Genomic DNA, 25,381 nt, shown 5'->3' with positions numbered 1-25,381 from the left:
TTGCATAGGGCCACAAGAAATTTTGCTTTTGCCACATGCATATTTGTTCAGGGTGACAGGGAGAGCAAAGTTGGATGTTGCCTGCAGCATGCTACTCGCTCAATAGAATTGTCTGTGGGCCAGCAAAGTTTGGGAACTTGACCGCTGCTGGAACAGGTCTGTTCTTTTATACCACATATGCAGCAGTTGGTATGGACTAGAAAGCTAGCAAAGCAGAAGAGTAGACGGTATCTTTTTACTGTAGGAAAATGTTTATCTCCCCATAGCTTTGGCTTATACTTTAATAATTGTAAAGCAACATTACAATGTTAATGACACTCATTGTGTCTATACTTTTCATCTTTAGAGGAACCTGCTGAGGACGGTCCTGATCAATGGACACTTACCATATTTTTACACATGCTCCAGGGGTAGGCGGGGTGGCGCTTTAATTAGTGCAGCTCAGAGCAACTCTTACTAAAGCTCCTGCGGCGTCTTGTGTGTCAGCATCCCCGTGCTTCAAAGTGGTGGTGGGGGTGCTTTAAAGCTCATCGAATGAGCTTTAGGTAAAGCACCCCCCACAATTTTGAAGTGTGGGGATGCTAATACACAAGGCATGGAAGCTGCAGGAGCATGCTGATCAGATAATTTCTACTTTTTCATCCCATTTCAGCAACTGGAAGAAGCCATCAGTCACTTGGCAGCTCAAGTACAGAAGAAAGGATTTCCCGTCCTTATACTGACAGCACATATGCTTCTGCTACATTAACCAAAAGTGAAGAAAGGACATCACAGTCTCTTACAAATAGCACATCTACCCATACGACAGAGCGCCCCACTTCCTATACAAAAATTGTCAATTCCTCAGAATTATTTCATTCGTTTTCAGAGGTACAGACCAAAGAGATGAATGTTTCAGCAGATGACATGGGTTTAACTGGGCTTTCTACGGAGACCTTGTTTACACATTCTTCCAAGATACCAACTTATTCTTCTTTCCAGAGCGATGCTTCAAGTAAGCTTTTGTATATACATTTCCTTGTGAAGGAGAAAAATATTTTCATGGGCATTGCTTTAAGTTAGTGTGTGCAAAACAAAATAATGCCAAATAAAGGAATTCCTTTATATGGCATTATTTTGTTTTGCACACAGTAACTTAAAGCAATGCCCATGAAAATATTTTCTTCCTATGGAGGCCTGAAGATTTTTCTAAATGAAAGCACATCAGTCCCTGAAGATTGGTATTATTTAATTTGGAACAGAGGAAGAGCGTATACCTTAAGTATATCTTAAGTATACCACACTCTTACGGGATAAATTATGAATCAGGAAAAGGACAAATGGGTTTACCTGCTCAGCTTCCATAAAATGCAAGAAAAGTGAATGCAGTGATCACATTATATTAAAAGGCAATATGTTTTATTAGGACACAGTTACCATGTGGGACTCAGTGCTGCAAGAGTTTGAGATTAAAACTTTAGAAAGTGATAAAAAATGACAACTTGACTGTCACCCCATAGTTACCTTTGCAAAATGTATTGCATGCTAACGTCTAGAGTTTACTGGCAGATCACCACCGTATAAATTGGTGTTGTAGATGGACTAATATGCAGACTGGTAATTTTATAATCAGACTAATTATTTGAATAAAATGGCAGTATTGTTTGATATAGATCACCACCATTTTAATTGATCTTTATTTTTAATTCTAGGTATTGCAAGTAGCCATCAGCCAATCAGTGGCACTGACACAGAAAAACGGACCTCCGCTTCTCGAACGGACAGCATGTACAGTTCAACCACATTCAGCAGAGGCGGGGAAAGGACGTTATTATCTATATCAAGTAACAGCACTTCTACGGACTCATCAGAAAGTTCCACTTTTTTTACAGAATCTTCCAACTCTTCCAGTATATCCCAGGCCTCATCTGTGTCACAGAGTAGAGAAAATAATGTATCATCAAGTGATGGGACCGTCATGGAGCCCTCTACTGAACCTTTACTCGTTTATTCTTCTAAAATTCCAACTTACTCTTCAACAGGCAGGATACAAAACACAACTCTGTCTTATACTGGCTCTGAATCAGCACCAACTGGCAGCTCATCGTTATCTTCGTCAGGGTTTCAATCTTCTGCCTCAGTGTCTTCATTCTATCGATCACCTTCATCAACACCAGCACCCCCTCCTTTGTTCACAACATCACAATCATCTCTACCACCAACTTTGTCAGTCTTGCCATCAACATCGCCTCCACCTCTCCCTTTATCATCTTTACCTACTTCCTCACCAGTCACAGCATCATCATCATTCTCATTCTCATCACCTTCGTTCTCTTCACAATCTTCATCAGTTCACTCCAATGACAGCTCTCAAACCAGTGCATCCACGGTTACAACAGAAGCGACAGATGGGGGGGAGCCGTCCACAGCTGTGTTTTCTGGGAGTTTCCCCGGAGAATACGACAATCACAGTAGCACAAACCCGTTGAAGGAAAGCACTGGCTTCAGCTCCACAGAATTGCCTCCTTTTCCAGCTACACCCACAGAGCACCTTGCTAACCATTCAGCATTCATGCCAACTTCCTCGCTTATGACAGAGAGCACCGTGGGGGCAGCCTCCGTTGCCACAGGGGACAGTATTGAAAAGACACCTTCGTTTTTGACAACTGTGAGTCTCAGCATGGGTACGGAGAGGACAAACGAATCAACCACTACCTTGCCAAGTCCAACAAGTCGGAAGGAAGACTTCCCCGTCGTGGAATTAACAACAGAGAAATCCAGCACTGTGACACACCGTGCAACTCTTGGGCTGACTACGGGTCATTCTGCAACTACAGAAGTGCCAAGAGTTCAAACTGTTGCACCCACAAAGTTGGCCTCCATCACTGGAATAACTACAGAAGCGATAGAAGCTAGCACCACAGCTAGTAGTAAACTCACCAAAGAAAGTATCCCAGCTACTCATTTTTCCGAAGCAACTTCCATTAGCAAAACCACTGCTGGGTTTCCTAGTTCTTTGACAGCTGCTACCAAGCCAACTATTGTTGCTTTAACTACCACCACAGTGACATCTTCTCATACAACAGGTAAAGCATCTAAAGTGCTACACAGAAACCTGTCATATAGAATAAATATTTGCATCAAGTGCAGCCCTGATACTAGTACCAGTGCCTGGTTGGGTGCCTAATTCCCTTTTTAGACCTGGGCCTTAGTCTTAATCACCTGGATTTTTAAGGATTGGATACAAAAGGTGAGGATTTAATAGTAGTCTTCTTATGCAGAGCTGCTTGAAAAAATGCTTAAAGTTTTGGTGGAAATAGTAGCAAAAGCTTTAGTGACAACATTCAGTGGAAATTGTGAAAATGCAAAACAGTTCTCTTTATTAATTGAGAATCAGTGTTTTTTTAACTTCTCTTTACAAATAGAAATAGTCCACATTTTCTTGCATACCACCTGCCCCTAAGTAGGACATACATTTGGGAAGGCAGAATGAAGAAATAAAAATCTTTTCAATGTGGAGCAGGGACCAGAGCGTACTCTTCAGCTCACTCGTCCTCCTTTTCCTGCTCACGCAAAAAGAGAAATATTACAGTTTTAACCTTTTCACAGCTGCTGTCAAATAGGCTAATCTGGCAGAAACTACTGCCAGTTCACAAGTGGCTGTAAAAAGGGTTAAAACTGTAACAGCTGCTTCTCCTCCTTCCATGCCACCAGCTGTGGTGGGGAAGGAGTAAAAGAAGCAGAAGCCGTTTTGGGGGCTGTTCAGACAGAAAAACAGTTTCACTCTAGAAGACATGCATCCCAGTTTTGGAGGGCTATGTTTTTGGGGAGAAGTATGTGTGGTATGTGAGTAAATATGCTATGGTTGTCCATGAGAAAAGACAGTTGGTTAGCCATTGGTATGCTTGTTGGAATGTGTCCTCATATTAGACCTATGATCACTTTCTGTCTTGCTAAATAATCTCTCTTTAAAGAGCTGCCACTTCTTGTTAGCTAGGTTTAGGCCACATACCTTATCTTTGCTGTCTATACCTACAACCAGCCGGTATTGAAAGGAAGTTGGGAAAAGTTTAGGCAAAATTTCTGCATTGATTGTCATTGCTTATAGTTCCAGAACATGGAATAATGAATGGTATTAGAAGGGGGAATAGTGTAACTTTGGCAATAAATTTGCCTCATAAAATCCGAATGCATCATTTGGCCAAAGCAGGCATCTTCACACTTTGCTAAAGGAAAGCTCTTTCTAGGAATGAGCTTGGAGCAGTTACTCATCCTTGCGGGGTTGAGGAAAGGTAGCTGGGGCTACGTGTGCAGTGCACTAGAAGGAGGATGTGAAGGTGTTAGTATAACAAAAAGACTGGAGGATGAATGATTTAATTTCCCTCTGTTGTCAATCTCCTCATCTTCACAAGTAAGTCTGTTCAGTCAAGTATTTTACCAGAATGGAAACATAATCCATAATTCAAGTCAAAGGTACTGAGCAAAGCACTACAAGGTGTAGCATTTACTAATTTCATTAGTCCCGTTCATGGCAGCGGCTTGCTTTCATCAGCACCACATAAAGTAGTAAGTATTGATGAAACTGGCCTCCAAGGCCAGAGACAAACGTGCCTTTTAAAGGTTTTAAAAAGGGAGGGGAAGCTGGTGTTATGCTCTGGCTTTTACATCCTCTAGTGATACAGGTTAGATAAATCACCCTAACTCTGACGCGGGGAGCCTACAGATGTTCAGGGCCCCGTTCTAACTCATAGCGCTGAGTTACAGCCCTTCCCCCTCGGATGTTTGCCTGTTGAGTCTGGGGGTGCAGAGGGGGGCTGGAGCCAGCCTGCACAGCCCTGGTCAGCAGGTGGGGTGCTGCAAGGAAGCTGCCAAATTGTCCAATTACTTGCCCCCCCCAGCTCCAGAGCTGTCAGCAGGGGGGAAGGGAGGGGGAGGAGGAGGGAGTAGCCAGCACAGAGCTATGGCTGCTTCTGAATGGCCCCCTTGACTTGTAGGCCTAGCCTGGCTCCCCCAATACCCCAGTCAGAGTAGCTGAGAGGAGCCCATGGGGCAAAGCAGCTCCGTTTCACCCTGCCCCCCTCTCGCCTGCCACATCTGGCCATTCAAAAGCAGCTGGCAGCTCCCTCTGCTTTCCCCTCCCTCCCTCCCCGGCAGCCCCGGGGACAGCAGTGAGCACCAGCCCACCTGCCTTCATGGGAAAAATTAACCCTGGAGGATGCACAAGTTCCCTAAGGTGCTCTGCTTTAAAGCGCTTTCATTTAATACTTTATTTTACCAAGGTTCATTTTTCATGCACCTGACCATTTTAGAAGTGCTCTTCAGCCACGCACATGCATTAAGTCACGGCTGTAGAGCACTTTCAAGGGCTCAATAGCATGAAAAATGTCAGTTGGGTGTCACAAGCACCCATGGTTAAAGCTTGGGTGGTTTTGTTACGCTTGTAGCTCTGCAAAATCATGGAGATGTACCAGTTATATCATATCAGTGTCATTGGATACTCATGCAGTTCTTGCATTTGTCTACCTTAAGACTGATTATCTTAATTACTGATGAATCTATATAAGGCTGGACCTGATGATCTTACAAGGCCCCTTGCATCCCTAATGTCTACGAAATCTATGAAGTCCTGTATTAGGAATATCATTATAAATGAACGCATGTTATGTCAAAATCTAGTTAAATGTAGCTTCCTTTCAATGAGTGCTTCCAATTCTTGTTAACTTACTATTTTTTAAAAAAAGAGGGCTTGGCATGTACTGTAAGGAGGAAATACTTTGGGGGGACATAGATTTCAGGCTTTGTACTCTGAATTTAAAAGTGCTTTGGATTTCTGCAGTATTTTCCAGAGTGCATTGCAGTGTTCAGAGATCTATTTTGTAGCTGTGTTGGTCTGAGAAAGAGATGCGTAAAGCTCGCGGGTCAGAAGCAATAACTTTTATTAGATCAACTAAATAGGAGCAAAAAAATTCCTTTGCCCTAGGGGCAGGGGTTTGCAGACTGGGGTCCCGGGCCCTGTAGGGCCCCCACCAGCAGGGCTGTGGGTGGGCAGGGGCCATGGGTGGGGGTGAGGGCACCAGCAAGGCTAGTGTTGGATGCTTCACCTGAAGTACTTGGAGGTCTGCTTGTCTCAGATGCCGAACACCCACCACTCCAAATGCAACCATGGGTGTGCAGTTGCTCTAACCAAGTGTTTCAGGTCGGACACCCAAACTAGTGTCTTGTTTTGAACTGTTTGACCCACGTGACCTGTCTGAAGCCACCAGATACGTTTGTAACAAATCCAGAAATAATGCACTGGCATTCCTGATCCCCCTGTTCTGGGCTTTAACCTCAAAATGTGTCCTTCCTGCCGTTGCATGGCACGGGCTCAGCAGCAACCACACAGCAAATCTGAGTCTCTGCATGTCAGCCCCATCACTTGCCTTGTAATCTAACTAGCCGGGGTTAGTGTGTATTACTGCTAATGACGACAACATGCACAGCACAAGAAGCATATGCAACCAGTGCAGAAAAGTCTTGTTCTCTTTTTAAGGGGTGATTCTTTTTCCATAAGCATTTAAATTCTGAGTACAGCTTCAAGCCTTTGAAAATATATGACTATCCCATTGATCCCCGCAATGTCTTATTTTACAGTCGATGTCTGCGCCACAAAGCCATGCCTTCATGATGGGAAATGCATTGTTAATCGCATTACAGGCAAATTTCAGTGCGAGTGTTCACCAGCCTGGCAAGGAAAAGACTGCAGTGCAGGTAAAGAACAACAGAATAGCCAAAAGTGCCGATATTTTGTATCTATAATAATACCAAGAATGTAAAATGAAATGATCTGCCTTCCTTGAATAACTCCGGTTCACACAGTCCATGGAAGTAGTAGGGTTGGTATTTAATGGGCAGAACTGGAACCCTGAGTTTGAGTCCTGGCTCTAACTGTGGTCTGCTGGATAACCTTTCACGAGCCGTGTTATTTCTGTGTCTCACTTTCTTCACTAGCAAGGGTAATGAGACTGCTAACTCTTGTCCAGCACTCTGAGATGGAAAGTGTTATGTGAGAGGTTGGCATTATTTAACATGGGCCAAACCAAAGCCATTAAAACTTCAGAGTGAATGTGCATGAGAGACTTTTTTGCATTTATTCACTCAACCCCAGCAGAACAATCAAGACCTGGATAAATAATACGATGCAGTTAGTCATCCAACAATGTACTGGGGGGCACACCAAGAAGCCAAGCAATGCTTTTCAGCCCTACTATTTATGATTGTAGCATTTTTTAATTCTACCGGCTTTTATTTTTCTCTTCCGTCTTAGATGTGGACGAATGTCTTTCCAACCCATGCCCTGTCATGGCCACATGCAACAACACCCAGGGCTCCTTTGTCTGCAAATGTCCTCTTGGGTACCAGCTTGAGAAAGGAAAATGCAATTTAGGTAAGAGTTGGGAGTGCAACACCGTGGTAGGATTGTGCTGGCAGATTTAAGCCGGATGTGGTTCCACCTCAAAAACTGGTTGGGATTTTGGTCACCGCATTCCAGGAAAGCTTTAGAAAAAAATGGAAAACTTCTTAAATGCTAAGAGCAGCAAACATTGTCAGGATTTCAGGAATAAAATTGGAATGGGAGAAAATGCACACCGTATAGAATAAAGAAGACTTGGTGCAGAAGGGGAAAGGGAGATTTCTGTAGTCTACCAAGACCTTCAGGGTAATATTATAAATTTCCCTATAGAGAAAGTTAGACATAGTCATTAGGTAATGAGTGCTGTACAAATAATGACTTTTTTAGTTTAGTAGTTGCCCCAAAAGAATAAAAGAAATTCTGGGTCATCTCAAAGTGGTTCACTGAGTACAAAATGAAACATTTCGTTTTCAGGGTATTTAACCCTTTTATTGCCCTTCTTTATTTCCCTTTTTATTTCTTTTTATAATGTCAATTTAAAAACAAACTAAACATTTTTCCATTTTCTTTTCTTTTTTGAAGAGGTGAAACGATTCACTGAATTTGACCCAAATTTGTTAATTGCTTTGGTCCTAGTGACACCACATTTTTTTAGCATTTGTTGAAAACATTTCACCCAGCTCTGTCTGTAGTTCAGAAATCACTGCCCATGATACAGAAATAAAGTAAAACAATATAAGTTGCTTAAATAGCCATGTTGCACATGGCTTATGGTTCATGGAAATAAGGCATGAGCTTTGTATAAGGATTACTATTGTAGAACGCAGGGTGTTTAACAACATCTCGTGCCAGTGCAAAACAGTTTTGGATAGGAAATGAAGGGAATAGTTCCCTTCTCAATTGATGCTAAAGAAATGTTAAGGTAGGGGACATATATGTATCTTAATTGGAATTCAGTGATAGTAGGGCTAATGCACTTCTTGCAAAAAATCCCGAAGGAAATGTATTATTGCTATTACTGGATTTATACCTAGGTACCCATTGCTATAACACTTGGGGTTTCCCCAAGGAACCCAGCTGTACCCTGTCTAATTCATGAGACATGACAAGGTAACGGCTTGCCTGCATGTGTTATTACTGACAACTTTGGTTCTTAATTTTAGTAAGAACATTTGTTGGTCAAGGTTCTCTGAAACTTAACACTACTCATGGGAAGTATTCTGATGTCCATCAAGTCCAGGATGAAATAACAACAATGGTAAGTGTCCACATTGGCATGCAAGCTCATGCTACTCTGTCCTCATCTATCCAATAGACCACGAGATGCAAAAGCTGTAAATCATGGGTTTATTTTTCTATCAGTGAAGCTTTGTGGCTCATGTACCATATTTACTGGAAAAGAAGGTGACCCTGATTATAAGCCAACCCCTCCAGTAATTAGATTTTATATATGGAAAATTTATAAATTTGTTATAATTTTCCAGGTACATAATCTAATTATTGGAGGTTTGGTATGAATTTGTCCCCCTCCAACTGCTACAGCAAGGAAAATAACTCTGGGGGCTCAAGTAGCCCCTTTGATCTCCAACTTTTGCCCTGGTAGCCCCTTCCCCCTCTCCTTACTGTCAGACCCTCCTCTTCCTCAGCACATGGAAGTGAGGAGAAAATTTGAAAACAATAACCCTGAAATTACACATGGATTTAGCAATTCCTTATAGTGCCCGTAGACTTAGTTCATCCAGAAGTGATGTGTGTTACCTTTCTTGAAACTGCTGCAAGTTTTAGTACAGGTATTCCATAAATGCACTTTGGGACAGCACTTTGATACTGACTTGTATGTAGTATAAAGGCTTTTTGGGTTATTTTGCAAAAAGATTTATTTCTCTCTAAATAAATAAATAACTCCATTTCTGACACTCTGCCAAGTGGCCTTTGTGGTTCACTTGGCAGCTCAAAGCACACTAAAAACCCGTTACACAGTTTGCACCATGCAACCGCTCACCCTTGCCCTATCTCTATACCTGTACTCCCACCCACTGACCTCCTCGGAGGGTCTACTCCTGAAAAGGTCTATGCCAGACCCTTCTCCACCAGGTGAGGCCTGCCATTTCTTTCCCGTCATCCTTTTCTGTCTTCCTAGTACCAGTACATTTCACTTAGTCCCATTTTAATACAGTCCTTGACTGTGGGCTCCGAGTGTCTGTTTATGAGCAGGTTCCTGGTTTTCCACAGTGCAGACCTGAAGCAAAAGATGAACTGATCAAAGCGATCTATTCGGGTCCCTAGCTGTCTCGTCAGGTGGTGTGCGTGATATTAGTCTAAAGCCAAGGCTTATGGTTTACTACATTGTTCACTGGGCTGGGCTCCACCAGAGTCAACAGCATTTCAAGCCATGGTGACCCCACAGCTCAGCACTGCTCAGAGTGTGTGTATGTGTGTGTGTGTGTGTACTCCACATACCTCCCATAAAGGAGTTATGTGCTAATGAGCTCCCACTCATGACTCAAACCAGGTGTTTTTCTCAGGAGTCCTGGCATGCTCTAAAAATGTGTATGCAGATGAAGCACAGGGCAACCCAGCATGGCTTCACTTCATAGAGGGTGGGGCATACTGGTCATAGGCACAAGGCTAAGAGAAGGTGACAAAGGGATTCAGGGTGAACTGTTTGGTTTCCCTTTTCGTGATGTTTGCCAGGCATTTAAGGGTGATAAAGAAACAGAAATAATTGGAAAGAAAGGCACAGCTCAGCTGTGGGAGTGAAGAGGAAGTAAAAATGTATGCCATGTTGTGGTTCACCATGACTTGCAAAAGAGTCGGTGGTAAGGGTGACTGCGCTTAAAGGGCACTGCTATGCCTCTTATTCAGATGGGTTGTGTTAACCTATCTTTGTGGAGATAACATAATGATGGCTTTAGCCCAGGTAGTTTTATAGAAATGGTAGGGGAGATCCCCTTCTTCCCAGTCTTGAGTGACTTGGTATAGTTGAGAGTGGAGACCTGTCCATTGCCTTGTGGGTGGCCAGCCCTGTAAAAGCCTGCTATAGCCTGCCAATGGGAAGAACTCGCTCGGCTACACAATTTATGGTGATGGGGAATTGCTCTTGGGCTTTCCCCCTAGCTTGCTCCTTCAGCCTTTTGGCTATGACACTGGAGGGCATCTGAACCCCCAAGGCCTACAGGCTTGGGGCTTGCATGTAAGATGCCTGCCATGGATTTGAGAGTATCTGAAGTCCCAGACTGATGTGGATACTTGCCACCTGGGGAGGGTGTATTGCAATACTTCCAGGCCCAGTGCTTATTCCCTCCTGAGGGAGAAACTGTCCATTTTTTTTAAGGTCCACCCACAAAAGAAGGTTCTCATCAGTAGGTTTGCTTAGTGTGGGCCATATGTCATACAGCCATGCTCAGTGTTGGCTGCATTTAATCAGCTACATAGTTGGTTTCCATTGCTGAGCATATGCTGCTTTTGGCAGCAGTTTAATAATAGACGGTGTATTTAGTGAGGTTTCCTTGTATGTAATTATAAAACCAGGGTTTTTCCCCCCCATGCTAACTGGGGCGGTGGGGGCGGGGACACCTCATCTTGTATTCAAGTAAATATGGTATTTGTTTGGGTTTTTTTCCATTGCAAGTATGCCTGATGCTAAAGACTGTAAAATAGTGTACCAGACCCTCCTGATTGAGTATATTTGTGTCAGGAGAGAGACAAGGGAGTCGTTAGGGCAAAGAATCTTTTTCTTCTGTGTTTATTCAGTGCCTAACACAGTGGGGCTTGGGCTTCTCAGCATATATGATGATGAAGATATATAGAATAGTATAATATTACAAATATTATTATTAATATGAACACATATAACATATCTATTAATGTATAATGTACAATATATTTTATATAATTTATGATGCACTATATTAATATACTTATTATAAAAGTATAATATTATATAATATTATACATAGATATATAGTATAATATAGTGTTATGCATACATATATATAGTATAATAGTATATTACTACTAATAATAGTTTGCAGAAGAGCACAGATATCTGTCATGTTTGGCGATCTGCATCCAGCCCAGTAATACCAGTGGTCAGGTCAGTCCATTCAGAGCTGTCCAGCTTTTTGGAAAGACAAAAACCACTGTTGATTACCGACCTGGGGAGCCAGCATCACTCCTGAGATACAGAACAAAAAAGAAGCCCTTTACTCTCTTTTGTTGTATGTGGAATTTATGTTATTGGCTTCCGTCTTTCCTCTTTAGGGGATGGGTTGCTCAGGCAGGAAATAAACAGAGCTGATATTTATCTGCAGATTTCCTGTACCTCCATGCCTTGAAACCATCCCTGGAAAGGTCCTGTTTTAGGAAAGCTTGAAGGAGTTAGGCTAAGGTTGTAGTTGGGGATGGTCCTGCTTTAATCAGGCTGTTGGACTAGATGGTCTCCTGAGGTCCTTTCCAACTCTAATTTTGTATGATTCCGTACAGAAGTCCCTGCAGAAAGTGCGCAGGGCAATGGAGCCTGTCTTCATGGACAGGCTGAAGTACCATCTCCCCTTCCTGCTCCTGTCTTGTTATACTGTATTTTCCCAGCGTAAGGTTTTAAAAAGCTTTAGGGTGACTCTGGAGCCAAGCCCAGGAGCAATATCCTGGCTCCGCCCCAGACTCAGCAGCGAATTTCACACATGTTCAACCTCATGTTCAAATTATTTTGAAAAGATGACACATCACTCCTGCCAGGGACAGAGCTCCAGTCTCCCAGCTAATTCATCCTCTCTGGAACATTTTATCAGCTTGTTAGTGGACTTTGGTTACCACGGTTCACCACAACAGTTTATCAGACAAGATGGTGTGTCTGATGACGTTCAGAAAGCATCAGGGAGATGAAATTACAACCACCATGGAGGTAGCAGATATCTATGCAAAATAAATGGCTGAGTCTCTGACTCTTAGCGTGGGGCTGGAGCTTAGCAGGAGGCTCCTTGGTGGATGAGCAGCATCCAAGGGCATTGCTCTGCACCTTGCCTTATGCAGGGTTTTTGCCTCACTATTTCACGGGCTGCTCAGAAGAGATGCTTGTAGGTGTTTACACGTATTTAGAGCGGCACAGCAGCTTCATCCTTCCCTTGGTGACAGTGTGAAGACATCGCTTTGCAACTGCAATACGGGGTTGTGGCTGAGTTCAGAGATCCCCGCTGAATTCACTCATGGTAACAGATTGCCCATTCTTTTCTTCAGCTGAACATGTCTCTCTCAACGCTGCCTGGGTACTGCCACTCCATTGTTAAAGCTGCAAGGTAAGGGATGCAACAAAATATTCATAGATTTAATAGACATTAGGGCTGGATGTTCCCTTGGAATGAGTGAGAACCAACCAACCCTTTCTTCTCGGCAGCCTCAAAGTATGGGGAAGTGTGGGTCTGGATCCAACCTTGCAGTTTGAGGCGGTGTCTACAGCAGATTGATAGATAACATAGAGTTCGTGCACCTAGAGGCCTGACCATGGGGCTGGGAGTTTGTACTACTTGTGGCTCTGCTACTGACTTGCTCTGTGGCTTTGGCGAAGTCACTTCTAGCCTGTGATTTAGCAATCCCAGAGGTGCTGAGCAATCCCAGCTTGGTGGTCAGTTTTTAAAATCAGGCCCTTAATGTCCCTTGACCTGCCCCAGCCCCTGTGAGTAATTCCTTCCACTGGCTTCAGCACAAATCCTAGTATCGGGTTTAAGGCAGAACTCGGCCCTTAAATAAATAATTGGGTGTATGTTTATGATGTCCAGGGACCCGGGTTTTCCATTTCCCATGGAAGAAACGCACATTTTCCTTTTTAAACAAGAAAAACGTAGATTTTTCAATTTAATGGAGAAACATACTTTCCACTTTTGCAAAAAGCTCTGTGCAGGCAGGCAGAGTTTCAGCCCGGGAGGGGGGCAGGAGGATGGCAGTCAGATACAGGGTACCATGTGCGTGTGCACACTCACACATGCACATGGGTGCCAGACAGCCTGGAGAGCAACTCCTGCAGGTAAGTCTGGTGGGGGAGGAGGGATTGAGGCCTCCATTGGGGGGAGAGAGCTGGGCAGGACTAGGGATGGGTTTGGTACCCAGCTGGGGCAGTGCGTGGGTTTTGGGGCTGGGGCTGGAATGCATTGCCACAGGGCAGGGAGTGGGTTGGGGCTGTGGGCAGCTCATCTGGGGGGCAGGGCTGGCTCCCCATTGCTGCGTGCACTCCTGGGGAGAGTATGGGGGACACAGATTTGTACATGGGGCAGAGGTGAGCTTCCTGCTGTGGGCTCGGGCTCCCCGCCCTGCTGCCTTTCCCCCGGGGCCTCCGCAGCGACCAGCCTACACCTACCCTCCTCATGGACTCCAGTCTGGCCGTGCTGCCCACAGGGAAGGGGAAGCCAGGCTCCGCACAGCCACTCTCACCTCCCGCAGGCAGCAGCTGGGGCTTCGCACTGGTGCGGGGAGCAGGGGGCTGCGGACCCAGGTCCCTGGCCCCTTAGGCCTGGCAGCTGAGGGGATTTGGGGGGCTGTGGGTGGAGAGTGAGGGGCTGGGACCTGTGTCCTGCTGAGTAAAGGGGGCAGGGAGAGCTCTGATTTTTCATGATAAAAACCCCAAAACAAATAGCCAAATTTATAGGTACCTAGAATTTATTTTATTACAGTGATTGAGGCACCGGTATCCTTCTGCACTGCTTTAAAATTGTAAATGTATCAATAAAACACCATGTTTCATTTATACCTCTCTAAATGGTGTCATTTCATTTTAATCGCAGATTTTGGGGTTTTTGATCGAGAAATTGCAATTTTTTTTTAATCGAAAAATTAGAGCTATTTTTAAACAGAGAAAACCAGGATCCGTGATCATGTCTATAGAGTGGGTTTAAAAGCAGCACAGAGTTGTTATAGGAATGGATCAATCAATTGATGATTACATAGTTCTTTCAACATGCTGTATCTCTTCTGGGTATTGCTCATATTCATAATAGCAAGCTACGTAGACAATACTGATCAAGGCTGTCTTTTTTTTTTTTGTGTGTCTGTTTGGCAGGGAGTCAAATTCTGTCCGTGTTTCAGTCCAAACCACCTTCTTGTTAGCCTCCAATGTGACGCTTAAGGACATTCGTACCAATTTACAAAACTATGCCAGAGCTTGCAAATCCCCTCCTGAAACCTGCCAGTTCCTCTCAGGCCTTACACAGCTGCACACAGGTAAATAACATCTGGATTCATCGTGACCAAGGTGGCAAACAATCTTGTTTTATATGGCTTTATTCAACAACCAAAAAAAGTCAAGGTGGCTTTCTGAAAAGCTCCTTTAAAATGTTTATAATTTAAATAGAAGCCATGTTAAAGCTTATGAAGCACAATAGGGAATGCAGATTTTCAAGTCATATCTTAGGCACATGTGTGAGAAATCTGCCTGTTTGTGAAAATGTGCCTCTGAATAGAAAAACATTACAGGACAGGATTGAGGTCATTGTGCCTGGTCCTTTTATCTCTGGGAGACAGCATTGAATCTGAGCCAGATGAGAAAAGCACGGAGGCTTATTCTGATTGTGGGGTTTGAACCTCTCTGAATGATGCAAGTGCAGTGCTGCTCGAGAAGAGGAGCAGATGTAGGTCCCACTGAGATACAGAATCCTTCCATCGGTTTGATTGCAACGGTTCTCGTCTACTTTAATTAGCGAGTCTGTCCGGAATTGGACTTCCCCAGTTTCTGCAGTGGAGTGTGTCACTAGAAGAAGTGAGTTTCTGTGCATAATTCTCCGCCCACCAGCAGCAAACCTGGAATACAATGTTTGTCAAAGGACCCAAGTGAGAGATGCAAATCATTATTCATGCAGGGACCCTCAAATGCCGAGGGATTCATTCCGTCAACGGAAATTATTTTTACTTCTCTGGGTACTTTATGACCGGTATAACAACAGAAATGAAGGGACCCTTAATTTTTTGAGTGCTTGGTGGTACCTTGAGGACTAAAAGGTGTGATATCCCATGAAATGAGTGGTGTTTAAAAGAGTGACTTCCATCAGACACTTCTGTCTCCAGAGCTTTGTGATGTTGCTCTAGACCACTGATTCTCAACCAGGGTGTCTTGACATTGCAAGACCTGGGTTGCATTGAGAACCTCTCAAGGGTGCCGTGGAATGCCACAAAATACTAGCGCTATTAGGTATGCAAAAATGATTTGCAAGATAAACCCAGAGATTTCAAATAGGACGCCACAGTGTCAGAAACATTCTGCTCTGTTGTGGCCGTTCTGAGTCCTGCACAACAGAATTACTCTATTATTTTTCCATAGTCTGAAAAGAAAGGGAAGCTAAGAACCAGCATTTTCTGAGGGATGCCTTGAGTCCGAAAAGATTAGGATTACTCAAAAATTAGAAAAACTTACTTTTGGGTCCAAGTCTACAAGACAAACAAAAGAAAAATTGGTTTGGTCATTGGCAAATTAAGCATAAAATTCAGAGAATGTTGTCATATGGATTTAACCCCCTCCCCCCAAAACCCCCCAAAGATAGACTAGATTAGAAAGAGGCTAAAAGGCCATTATGGTCACCCAATTTCATCTTTTGCCTTGAGCAGGCCACAGCACTTCTTCATTAATTCCTGCATCCAGCTATAGGAAATGGTAATACTTGCTGTGTCAGGCCAGCTTTCCAAGCCTAGGGAGTGGCCTATTCTTTGGCTCCATTTCATTAAGTTCAGTTTTCTAAGTTCATGTCCAAAGGTAAATAGGATTAGCAGCAGCACAAGCTATTTTCTTAGATAAGAGACAAGACGATGCATTCAAAAGGGAAGGGGAATCTCGGCCAGTTCAAACTGGGAGTTACAAAGGGAAAACTTCACTATCAGTACACACTCTAGCAATGACTATCTTTTTAGCAGGTGATCCAGCTTTTAGTAAGCAGTGCAGATTAGGGGGGACAGAAATATTTAATGTATTTAGGTCAGTTTTGCTGAATTGTGCATATAAAAGCAACTCCTCCCCCCCTGCAAAATAACCCAGCACTGTCCACATATTCTACATGAAATGTTTCTTTTCCTTTAATTTAAGACGACTTTTTGTTTTGAAACGTCCTTCCAGTTGATTTACTAAAAAGTAAAAAAGCTCAAAAATGAAACAAAGCAGTTTCTTTTGGTCAGAACAAAACGTTTTGGTTGGCTCCAAATAATTTTTTCAACTTTTTGATTTGACCTGTAATCAGTTTTTTTTAAAAAATCTCAGAAGTGCCAGAAACCTGACAAATCCATTATTCTTACAGATCTGACATCAGTGATTGTACAAGTAATAGCGACATGACTTTGTCTCCAAAATTATTATTAAAAATTATTAGGACAATTAGGAAAATTATTAGTAAAAAATGGGAAAAGCAATACCTAACCTCAGTGCGATACATGGGGAAAGCCCAATTATCAGCGTGCGTAACTGTTTACATGGAAACGTATTGATCTTGTCCATGTCTTTATGGTAGCTGGCGGTTTATGTGAACAGAAAGACCCTGAATGTGACAAAGAAACTTCTGAATGCAGAGATTTCGATGGCATTGCAGTCTGTAACTGCAGAAGCGGATACTTTAAATACAACAAGAAGGATCATTCCTGCAGAGGTATTGCTCTTTATGCATCCACATTTCCTCAGTTTCTGCTTCATCTTTTGCTCCCATTTGAAATGATTTTTCACGTCGGGATTTTTTTTTTTTTAATTTCCATTCATGCTAAGGAGCTCAACCTTATGAATAAATATTAGCCACTTAGATTTCCTCCGTTATGGTAGTTTGCCATAGAAATTGAAGATATAATCTCTCTCCCTGCAGTAATAATATTATCTCTTTCTGGAGCATGCTGTGCAAGTCAGAAGAAACCAGTGAAAAGACAAAAAAAAAGGGGGGAGGGAGAGGGGGGGTTGAAATGCCTGTGGCAAAAGTTCAGCAGCACAGAGCCGAGATGACATAGTGCAGCTATTTCTATTTCTGTTTTGTCTGATCTCCAGGGGAAGGAAAGATAATTATTTTAAATTCGCAAGCTATATTTACGTATCCTTAATATTCTTAAATGACCAAGAAGCTGAGAAGGAGCGCACATTTATTTTTAAAAGATCTTGTAATAAAAATGTAAGGACAGGAGCCAATATCATTTAACTACTGCTTCTACCACCAGATCTTACTCGCTGTGTTTTAAATGAACCATAGTCAGTTTTGTCCCTGCTTTGGTCTAAGTATTCATCACAGGATCATCAAAGCGCTTTGTCACCTTATAGACTATTCAGTTACAGCCATCTGATTTTGGTAGGTTTTGATGTATATTCATGCTACTGGCAGCAACTGCCACGTGGTCGATATTGTGCAAATCTGTGGCAAGGCATGTTTCATACACCAAAGAGCTCACAAGTCAAGATGGTCAAAGAGGAGAACTGGCCAGGCTAGTGGGTTAATCGCATTTTGATAGCTCGGCGGTTTGTAGGTTCATTGTGGATGCCAAACCCTACTCAAGAGTCCTGGGTTTTAATCCTAGTTCAGCCCCTTCTCTTTAAGAAAGACACTTTACTACTCCATTTCCCTGCCCATCTTCTCTTTGGGATCAAAATGCATCTGACTCCATGTATACAATTCTGGGCACAAAGGGCCTCCAGTCCCACCTGGGGCGCGTAGACCAAGGTCCAGTCAACGACGCAGTGGCTGTTCACACAGCACTCACTAATATAGTCAGGTTTGAATTAAGCTTAAAGACATCTAATCTGTCCTCCCTGGAAAACATGTGATAATGTTTTCCTGTTTAGTTCTCATATGTGGAATGGGGTCATCAGCACTAACAAAGAAGAGGGAGAAGGAGAGAATGTGTTCAACCTACTTAAAAAAATACATATTTCTTTACTGCAATAGAATCATCCAAAAAATGGCTTTTTTCCCCTTCCTCCCCTGCCTCCCACACACAGAAGTTGTTTGTCAAACGGTGCAGGCTTCGGGAGTATGACATGTTTGAGGAGAACTGCCGAGAAGCATGGTCTAGTGCTTAGGGTGCTAGCCAGTCGTTGAAGTACTTCAGACAGATGGGATTATTCCATATTCATTTATCTCATTCGGTCTGTGAAATAAATATCTACTGGTGCATTCAATCAGTCAGAAGGCTGCAACAGCATGAGTGTATATCTCCGTTGCACGATGCTGTAGGCTGCAGCGATATCCGTGCTAATTCGGGTACCCCAGCAGCTAAAGTCACGGTCCCTGGAGCTCTACACAGGCTAACTCACCCTGCTGAGAAATGCAGTGTTTCAGATAGCCCAGCTAGCTCACATATCTCCATGGTGGGCTGCTTTGTGCGGTGCAGTCATACTTCCCTGCTGTTGGATCCATCATCCAATGGCCCTAGCCCCAAGTCACCACATTTTAGACAATATGAAGCCTCTGTGAGTTTGTAGATGGCCTCGGTGACATTCACCCTAGGCCTTTCCAGGACGTTGTACCAAGGAGAATTTTACCTCCACATAGTCAAGTTTGGGGGGAGGGGGATGCTGGAAATCCATCTTCCATAAGGGGAGAATCCGAGTTTCAAAAGCGCTCCTGGGTTGATTTTCAGTGTCTTGGCACTCAAAATTGGGGCTGCATTTTCAAAAGGCTCTGCTTCCATTTGGGCACCTCTACATGGTCCAGATTTTTGAAATGGCTCCCTGCTTGATCGTCGGGGGCATTATGTCAGACAAAGGCAGGGCATAATAGGCTGAACTCTTTTGAAAACTAGCCCTTATTTTTAGGTGCCTAAACAGGAACTGTTTGAACATCTGACCTTGGCTGTGGGTGCTGTCAGTCTGGCTCAGATGGATGCTGAATGCTCACTAGCGGTAATTCCGATTATAGTTTTCCCCACCATGGGAAATGGCTATTGTCCTATGCTACCAGGAATCCTTAAGAGGAAGCTGGGTGTGGTTTGGAGGATTAAAAGGGAAAGAGGGTTGTAGGAAGGAAATCGCAAGGGTGTGGTTACTGGAACGGCAGCCACAAAAAATACCACTCCTGGCTGTAGCTTCATCAAGAAAACAGTGCTCCCAGTGCAGAACAGGGAAAGCCTCATGAGCTCTTCATCCCAGCCAGAGGAGTCTTACCCCTGGAGCACTTCCTGGATGGGGGTGGCAAAGCTCAGAAACAAAAGGCAAAAAAAAAAAAAGGAAAAAAGGCAAAAAAAAAGAAGAATTGGAGTTGAAAGTCTTGCTTGGCCGCTCTAGGCCTTTAAGCGCACAGATGAGATTTCTGAGTAGCCAGTGCCTGGTGAGAGTGGCAAGGTGAATTTGCCTGGGATCGGGTTCAAAGGAGCAGAGGAGGGGGTGGAGGGAGGGAAATCAGCACAAAGAGCTCTGCAGGTCTGCATCACGTTAAAAAAAAACAATCAAAAACCCAAAGCCATACTGAAATGGTGTGTGCGGGACCCGACCCTTCCCCCTGCACATCAGCAAGTCCTGCCCGAGGTGCGTGTCCTGCAGGACACTGTGCAGCCACATCCCCCAGGACCCTAATCCATGGCCACCTCTCTCGGCAGCAGAGGGATACTAGGCCTGCAGCAGCTGCTGTATCCATTTGTCTTTAGGGAGAGCGCAGTGCTGTGGTTGAAGTGTCATTCTTGGCTCACTGAACCGGGAGTATCGGGTGGAGACGAGGGTGGTTCCCTCTTTGTTTGGCAGTGGTGTCAGAGCCGTCGGAGTCCAGTGTCCTCTTCTGGTGCCCACAATTAAATGGAAAAGTGGTTTGAAAAGAGCCACAAGAACAATTGCAAGGCTTAGGAAACACGTCTGGCATTGAAAGAGCCAGAGCTCAGTCTGCTTAGCTTATTAAAGAGAGGTGAAGAGGTGACGTGATCACAGTTCACAAGTACTAGCTGCGGAGAAGAGCAGTTCAATAATGGAGGGCTCTCCAGCCTAGCAGGTGAAGGTCTAATGGGTGGAGGCTGCTGCTAAGCAAAGTGAGACTAAAAATAAGAGGCAAATTTTTAGCAGTGAAGGAATCAGTCAGTGCAGTAACCTACCAGGTGTGTTGGTGACGTCTCCATTTGAAAAATCATGATCAGCCACAGCAAGTGGATGTGAAGCCAGAACGAATGTGGGAGTTTTTGGCTTGTGTTGTGCAGGGGATCAGATTGGATGAGTCCATTGAACAATCTGTGAAGCTCTCAGTTGGTGTTATGAGATCTCTCTGCTGCAAAATCTCTCTTGATCTGTTATGATTTTGTCAGCATCCCTTAAACTTGCTGTGCAATTTCAGCCTTCCCCCCCGACTCCCAGCTTTCTATGCCAAGCATCTCTGGACATTGAGATACAGGTTTATAAACAGATAGGTACTCACTGTGACATTTAAATGCATTTTATAGAAGCAGGAAACAAAGATCCTGCCATGGCTGCATTACTGCAGGTTAACAGTGACCTCCACTGGTCTGCTGTGTTTATCACACCCAGCCCTTCTCTAGCTATATCACCAAATGTACATGCTTTATGTCCTCCTTTAAGGTAATGGTCATAGCTGCACCCTATTTACCCAAAAAGCCTAACCTTTCTATAAGAGCCTAACATTGTATCATTAGATCAGCCAAATTACAGGGGGTGAATGCAACGTAGGAGCATAAGCACATCATGCATTCGGGCTTAGGAATGGATCAGTGTTGGTGGATGGCTGCTTACTGCGCTTCTTGGCACATTGTAAGCTTTAGCCTTACAGACAGAGATGCTGTTTGATCTCTGCCTGGGCAGAGCACTCACTCCATGGGGCCTCACTGTAGGAAGGGAGAACGATCTATAAAACAGCAGGGAGGATCTAGAGACACGTGGCTGGTCATTGTTTAGCAGGGATGTTCAGGTATCAGGGCAGGGTGCTCATTGCTACCTCAGCTAGTAAAGGTGTTAAACATAAAACAACTCTCCATATATCTAGACCTGGTTTTATAAACCTTCTGATGGGCTATGGCAAAAAAGTCCTGTCCAGGTGCTATTGGAACAGGGTGTATATTTACTTTTTAATATATTTCCATCATTAGTATTGGACCAAACACAATAGAGATTATGCAGAGTCTTTCTTCAGTAAAGCCTCTGCAGAGTAAGCACTACAAGTCCTTGTATTCCCGATGCTATGGACACCTTTCAGTCCTGTCCAGTAGCTTCCCCACTTATTCCTGGGTTACTGTAGAGAAGGCAGGAAATGAGAATTTGAATCCCGCAGAAAATTCTATCATTCCAAAATGCATTTTCAAGCCTAATTAAAAGACAAACCAATTTTTTCCCAGATTACACAATATGTTTTGTGTTACACAAAATCATTTTGGGCCTATCTAAGCAGTCTAGTTCGATAATTTTTAATGAATAATGATTTTTTAAATATATAAATGTATATATTCAGTTATTTCATAACTGAGTATCAAACAAAATCATTAAACTAGAGGCCAGAGTTTCAGGGAGGAAACAGAATTTCCTAGAAATAGAGATATTCTCCAAGAAGGTTCTGATGTTGCTGTAAAGATGTTGCCGGTGAAAATGGTAACCCTGGTCTACAGATTATCTGTGGCTGAGTGCTTCTATTAAATCCTGCTTTTGTTCTGAAAAGTTAAACGCGTGATTAAGTGCGTTGTTGTGCCTAGTCCAAAGTTGGCCATACTTGTACAGTGCTCGCAAGGGGTCTGCTGGGTTCGTCGTGACCTTTGAAAACCTTCAAAGGAGCAGGAATGGCATGGGTGATGCTCAGCTCATTGGTACTAAGTGCCTGCGCTTTCGTTCTGCCGCAGGTGGCAGCAAATATATGTACCTTCTCCTTTATATGTGGCCTGTTGTCCACTTCACGGTGCAACGATTGACTGGTCCCACTCTTGCTGCTCACGTTATGTATGAGTAGTCCTGGGTGTTTGTCACCTCAACAGAGAGAAACGCAGCTGCATCCACGCTGTACGTTGAGTGGGCTAATTAGCATGGCTGAGCGTGGTGGGTTTAGTACATAGGCAAGGCCTAAGGTATCTTCAGCCTGGATTGCAATTGTTCTGTTTGCAACTTGTGAGGGACTGTTACAGGCATACAGCTGGCGTACCGCTGAGGATGCTTATGGCCTTTCTCTTCCTTTTTTTTCAGCTTGCGAAGATGGGTTTAAGCTAGAGAACGAGACCTGCGTAAGGTACGGTGGATTCCGTGACTTTCCTCCCATTTCCCCCCCACGAGTCCGCTTTCCAAATTGCTACTGGAAAATGTAGCTACAGCAAAAACTCTGACGTTTAAAATCCGCTGTTCTTTTCTCTTGCAGCTGCCCATTTGGCTTGGGGGGATTCAATTGTGGAAACCGTAAGTATTGAGCTTCCTTTCAGGTTATTCCTGGGTGGGATCTTGTGGGCACAGATATCTCTCCTAGCAGTCATGCTGTGTCTACATAGTAAATGTAACGTGCTCTAGAGCAGTATCCCCATGCATGCAGTGGTGCTGCGCAATACAGCTGCGTCCATGTGGCGGTTTGAGCGGGCTGCGTAGCATGGGCTGAGCATGGGGAGTTTACTGTGTAGACGGTCTAATATGTTTGCAGCCTGGATTGCGGTCAGCCTGCTTTGTTCTCCTCGTGATAAGCAGGGCCCAGTTTTCTTTGGATCACTGCTATCAGTCATCACTCTTGACAAATTCTTGGCCTGTTTCCTAAAACAGAGCTCTTGCTCAGGGCAAGGAAATTGGAGACCTAAATTTCATACCCTGGAACCAGCTATAATTTTTTTGTTCTGCATTAAAGCAGATCAGAAATCAGAAATTCTGTCCTGGGGGGGGAGGAAATTGCAACATTTTAGGGAGGCAGGGGAAGGGGGCTAGCAGATGGTATCTCAGGATGTTACTTTGAGGTGAATTGGTAGTTTTCATTTTACAAGTGAAAACTCTTGTGTTCATAAATACAGACTGTTCCAAAGGGGATCTGTTGTTCCAAGTATAATAGTTCCTGTTTTCCCACTTTTTCCCAGAGACTCCCCAGCTCCAGGCAAATGTACTGAGCAAAATTTAACACGCTACTCAGTAACATTTGAACAAAGGAGAGTCATTCTTAATGCCTTTGCCTGCTGGACATACATATGCTCACTGAAATATTTATAAATGTTGCCATTCTAAGTATCTCCTGTATCTCTTCTGTACTTAGCATATCAGCTAATCACTGTGGTAATTGCGGCTGCTGGTGGTGGACTTCTGCTCATTCTGGGAATAGCACTGATAATCACTTGCTGTAGGTAAGTGCCAGAAGCAAGACACTGAACCCTGCAAGGTTCATTTTAATTGACTTCGTGCTGTGCACCTAGACCTGACAGGATAAATGGGCAGATATTAAAATGTAATGTCAACAGGAGATTTAATGAAGATGCAAAGGGATCCATTGTGCTTACAGTTAAGGGGAAACATTTTTCTGCAGAACATAGTCCAAATAACTCTGAGTCGTGTTTATTGGAAATGGTAGAGAAAATTCAAATCCAGGGGGCCAAGGGAAGACTGTTTGAGCAGGGTAGAAGCTACTGGCCTGGCCTGGTTCCCAATTTCCAACCCCACTGCTCACACATCACATTCACGGCCATAGCGTGTGGGTCCTGCATAATGGGCTTCATACCCTACACGAAATGTAGGCCTCTGCATATCCATGCATGTGGTGCCTCTCTTTTGCACAACAGAATGCCTCCCTCTTATACCCCATCAAGGGAGGGAGGAAGAAAACCCAGCAATTCTGATTTCCACTCTAGCTCCTTGATAACCTTCTGTCCCTTGGGTAGACGATCCTTTAGCTGCTGTGCATGTATAACATCACTGCCATCTTCAGGGCACATTGTTGAACTGGGAACCTCTTCAGTTTGGAGCGTCTTGTAAGGTCCTTTTGACTGGTGGGGATGCTTTGGTGCTCTTTTAAAATTTACTTATTCAGACCAGCCACGTAAACTCTCCTGAGGGACGTTTGGGGTGAGGAGTACACACGTACTTTGAGAGATGTGGCTGCGGTGAATCTGCAAGTGTGGATCTAAGGTTACTTTCAGTTGAATCTGCTAATGCCAATGCATGTGTAGTTTTACTTGAAGTTTACAGTATATTCTCGCTTGCTCCTGCCCTGGGGGTCTTCAAAAGGAGGCTAGACAGTTACCTAGCCGGGGTCGTTTGACTCCAACATCTTTTCTTGCCCATGGCAGGGGGTTGGACTCGATGATCTACTCGGGTCCCTTCCAACCCGACCAACTATGAAACAACTATTCTGCTCCTGCCAGCCTGTCCCCAGTCTTTCCCACCCTTGTGGCTGGAGTCATTTCTCTATGAAGGCCCTGGGACAAACATAGCATATACCTGTGAGGCACATATGTTCATATGTACATACCTCGAGTAGCTTGATTTTCATATCTGGTCGAACACGGATACTTTGCAGAGTTAGGTGCCTTACCCACCTGCGAAGAGGTAGGGATATATACACAGCTGTTTGCTGTGACTACAGATTCATCCATATATAGTTGCAGCAAACAGCTGTTTTGACCACCGAGGTGCTCCAGCCGCTTCTTGTGGCTTCTGTTTCAAAGGGCACTGCTTCCCTGCCCAGCTGCGTGGAAGCAATGATGAGCAGCACGCTTGGGAATAACAACTCTCAGCAAACACCTGAGCAACTCATCTTTCATTGCAAGTGAAGTGGTTTGTGAACCACCCAGATACAAATGATCCCGGTTTTACTATATTTCCTAAGAAAAATTTTCCTCTTCTTCAGTTAGGAAGCAGGGTAAAGCTCCTTAGATTCTTTCACAAATAAAAGAAGGCAACAAGGTCAATTCTGCCTTTTAAACTTCCCTTCTCTCCTCCTTAAACAGAAAGAATAAAAATGACATAAGCAAACTTATCTTCAAGAGTGGGGATTTCCAAATGTCACCATACGCTGAGTACCCCAAGAACCCCCGAGGACCAGAGTGGGGAAGAGAGACAATAGAAATGCAAGAGAACGGAAGCACGAAGAACCTGTTGCAGATGACAGACGTCTATTATTCGGTATCTGGAACTGCATT

General features: G+C 43.9%; 1 protein-coding gene across 2 annotated transcripts in view; it reads left to right on the top strand.

Annotated features, from left to right (window-relative positions):
• Window positions 1–25,381, top strand: part of HEG1 (heart development protein with EGF like domains 1) — a 79,369-nt gene that overhangs the window by 45,686 nt on the left and 8,302 nt on the right. The window contains exons 12-23 of one of the 2 annotated variants that reach the window (XM_019554214.1): window positions 653–994; window positions 1,692–3,065; window positions 6,613–6,729; window positions 7,286–7,405; window positions 8,536–8,630; window positions 12,608–12,666; window positions 14,421–14,581; window positions 16,849–16,983; window positions 22,467–22,509; window positions 22,636–22,673; window positions 23,503–23,590; window positions 25,190–25,364. In XM_019554214.1, coding sequence (XP_019409759.1) covers window positions 653–994; window positions 1,692–3,065; window positions 6,613–6,729; window positions 7,286–7,405; window positions 8,536–8,630; window positions 12,608–12,666; window positions 14,421–14,581; window positions 16,849–16,983; window positions 22,467–22,509; window positions 22,636–22,673; window positions 23,503–23,590; window positions 25,190–25,364 — 2,747 coding nt within the window. The remainder of the gene's footprint in view (window positions 1–652; window positions 995–1,691; window positions 3,066–6,612; window positions 6,730–7,285; window positions 7,406–8,535; window positions 8,631–12,607; window positions 12,667–14,420; window positions 14,582–16,848; window positions 16,984–22,466; window positions 22,510–22,635; window positions 22,674–23,502; window positions 23,591–25,189; window positions 25,365–25,381) is intronic. The other variant, XM_019554215.1, reaches the window with a different exon arrangement.

This window comes from Crocodylus porosus, unplaced genomic scaffold (assembly GCF_001723895.1).
Source record: "Crocodylus porosus isolate Cpor-Errol unplaced genomic scaffold, CroPor_comp1, whole genome shotgun sequence".
Classification (NCBI taxonomy): Eukaryota; Metazoa; Chordata; order Crocodylia; family Crocodylidae; genus Crocodylus; species Crocodylus porosus.
Note: the sequence above shows the minus strand (reverse complement) of the source record. Positions and strands in the feature narration are given on the sequence as shown.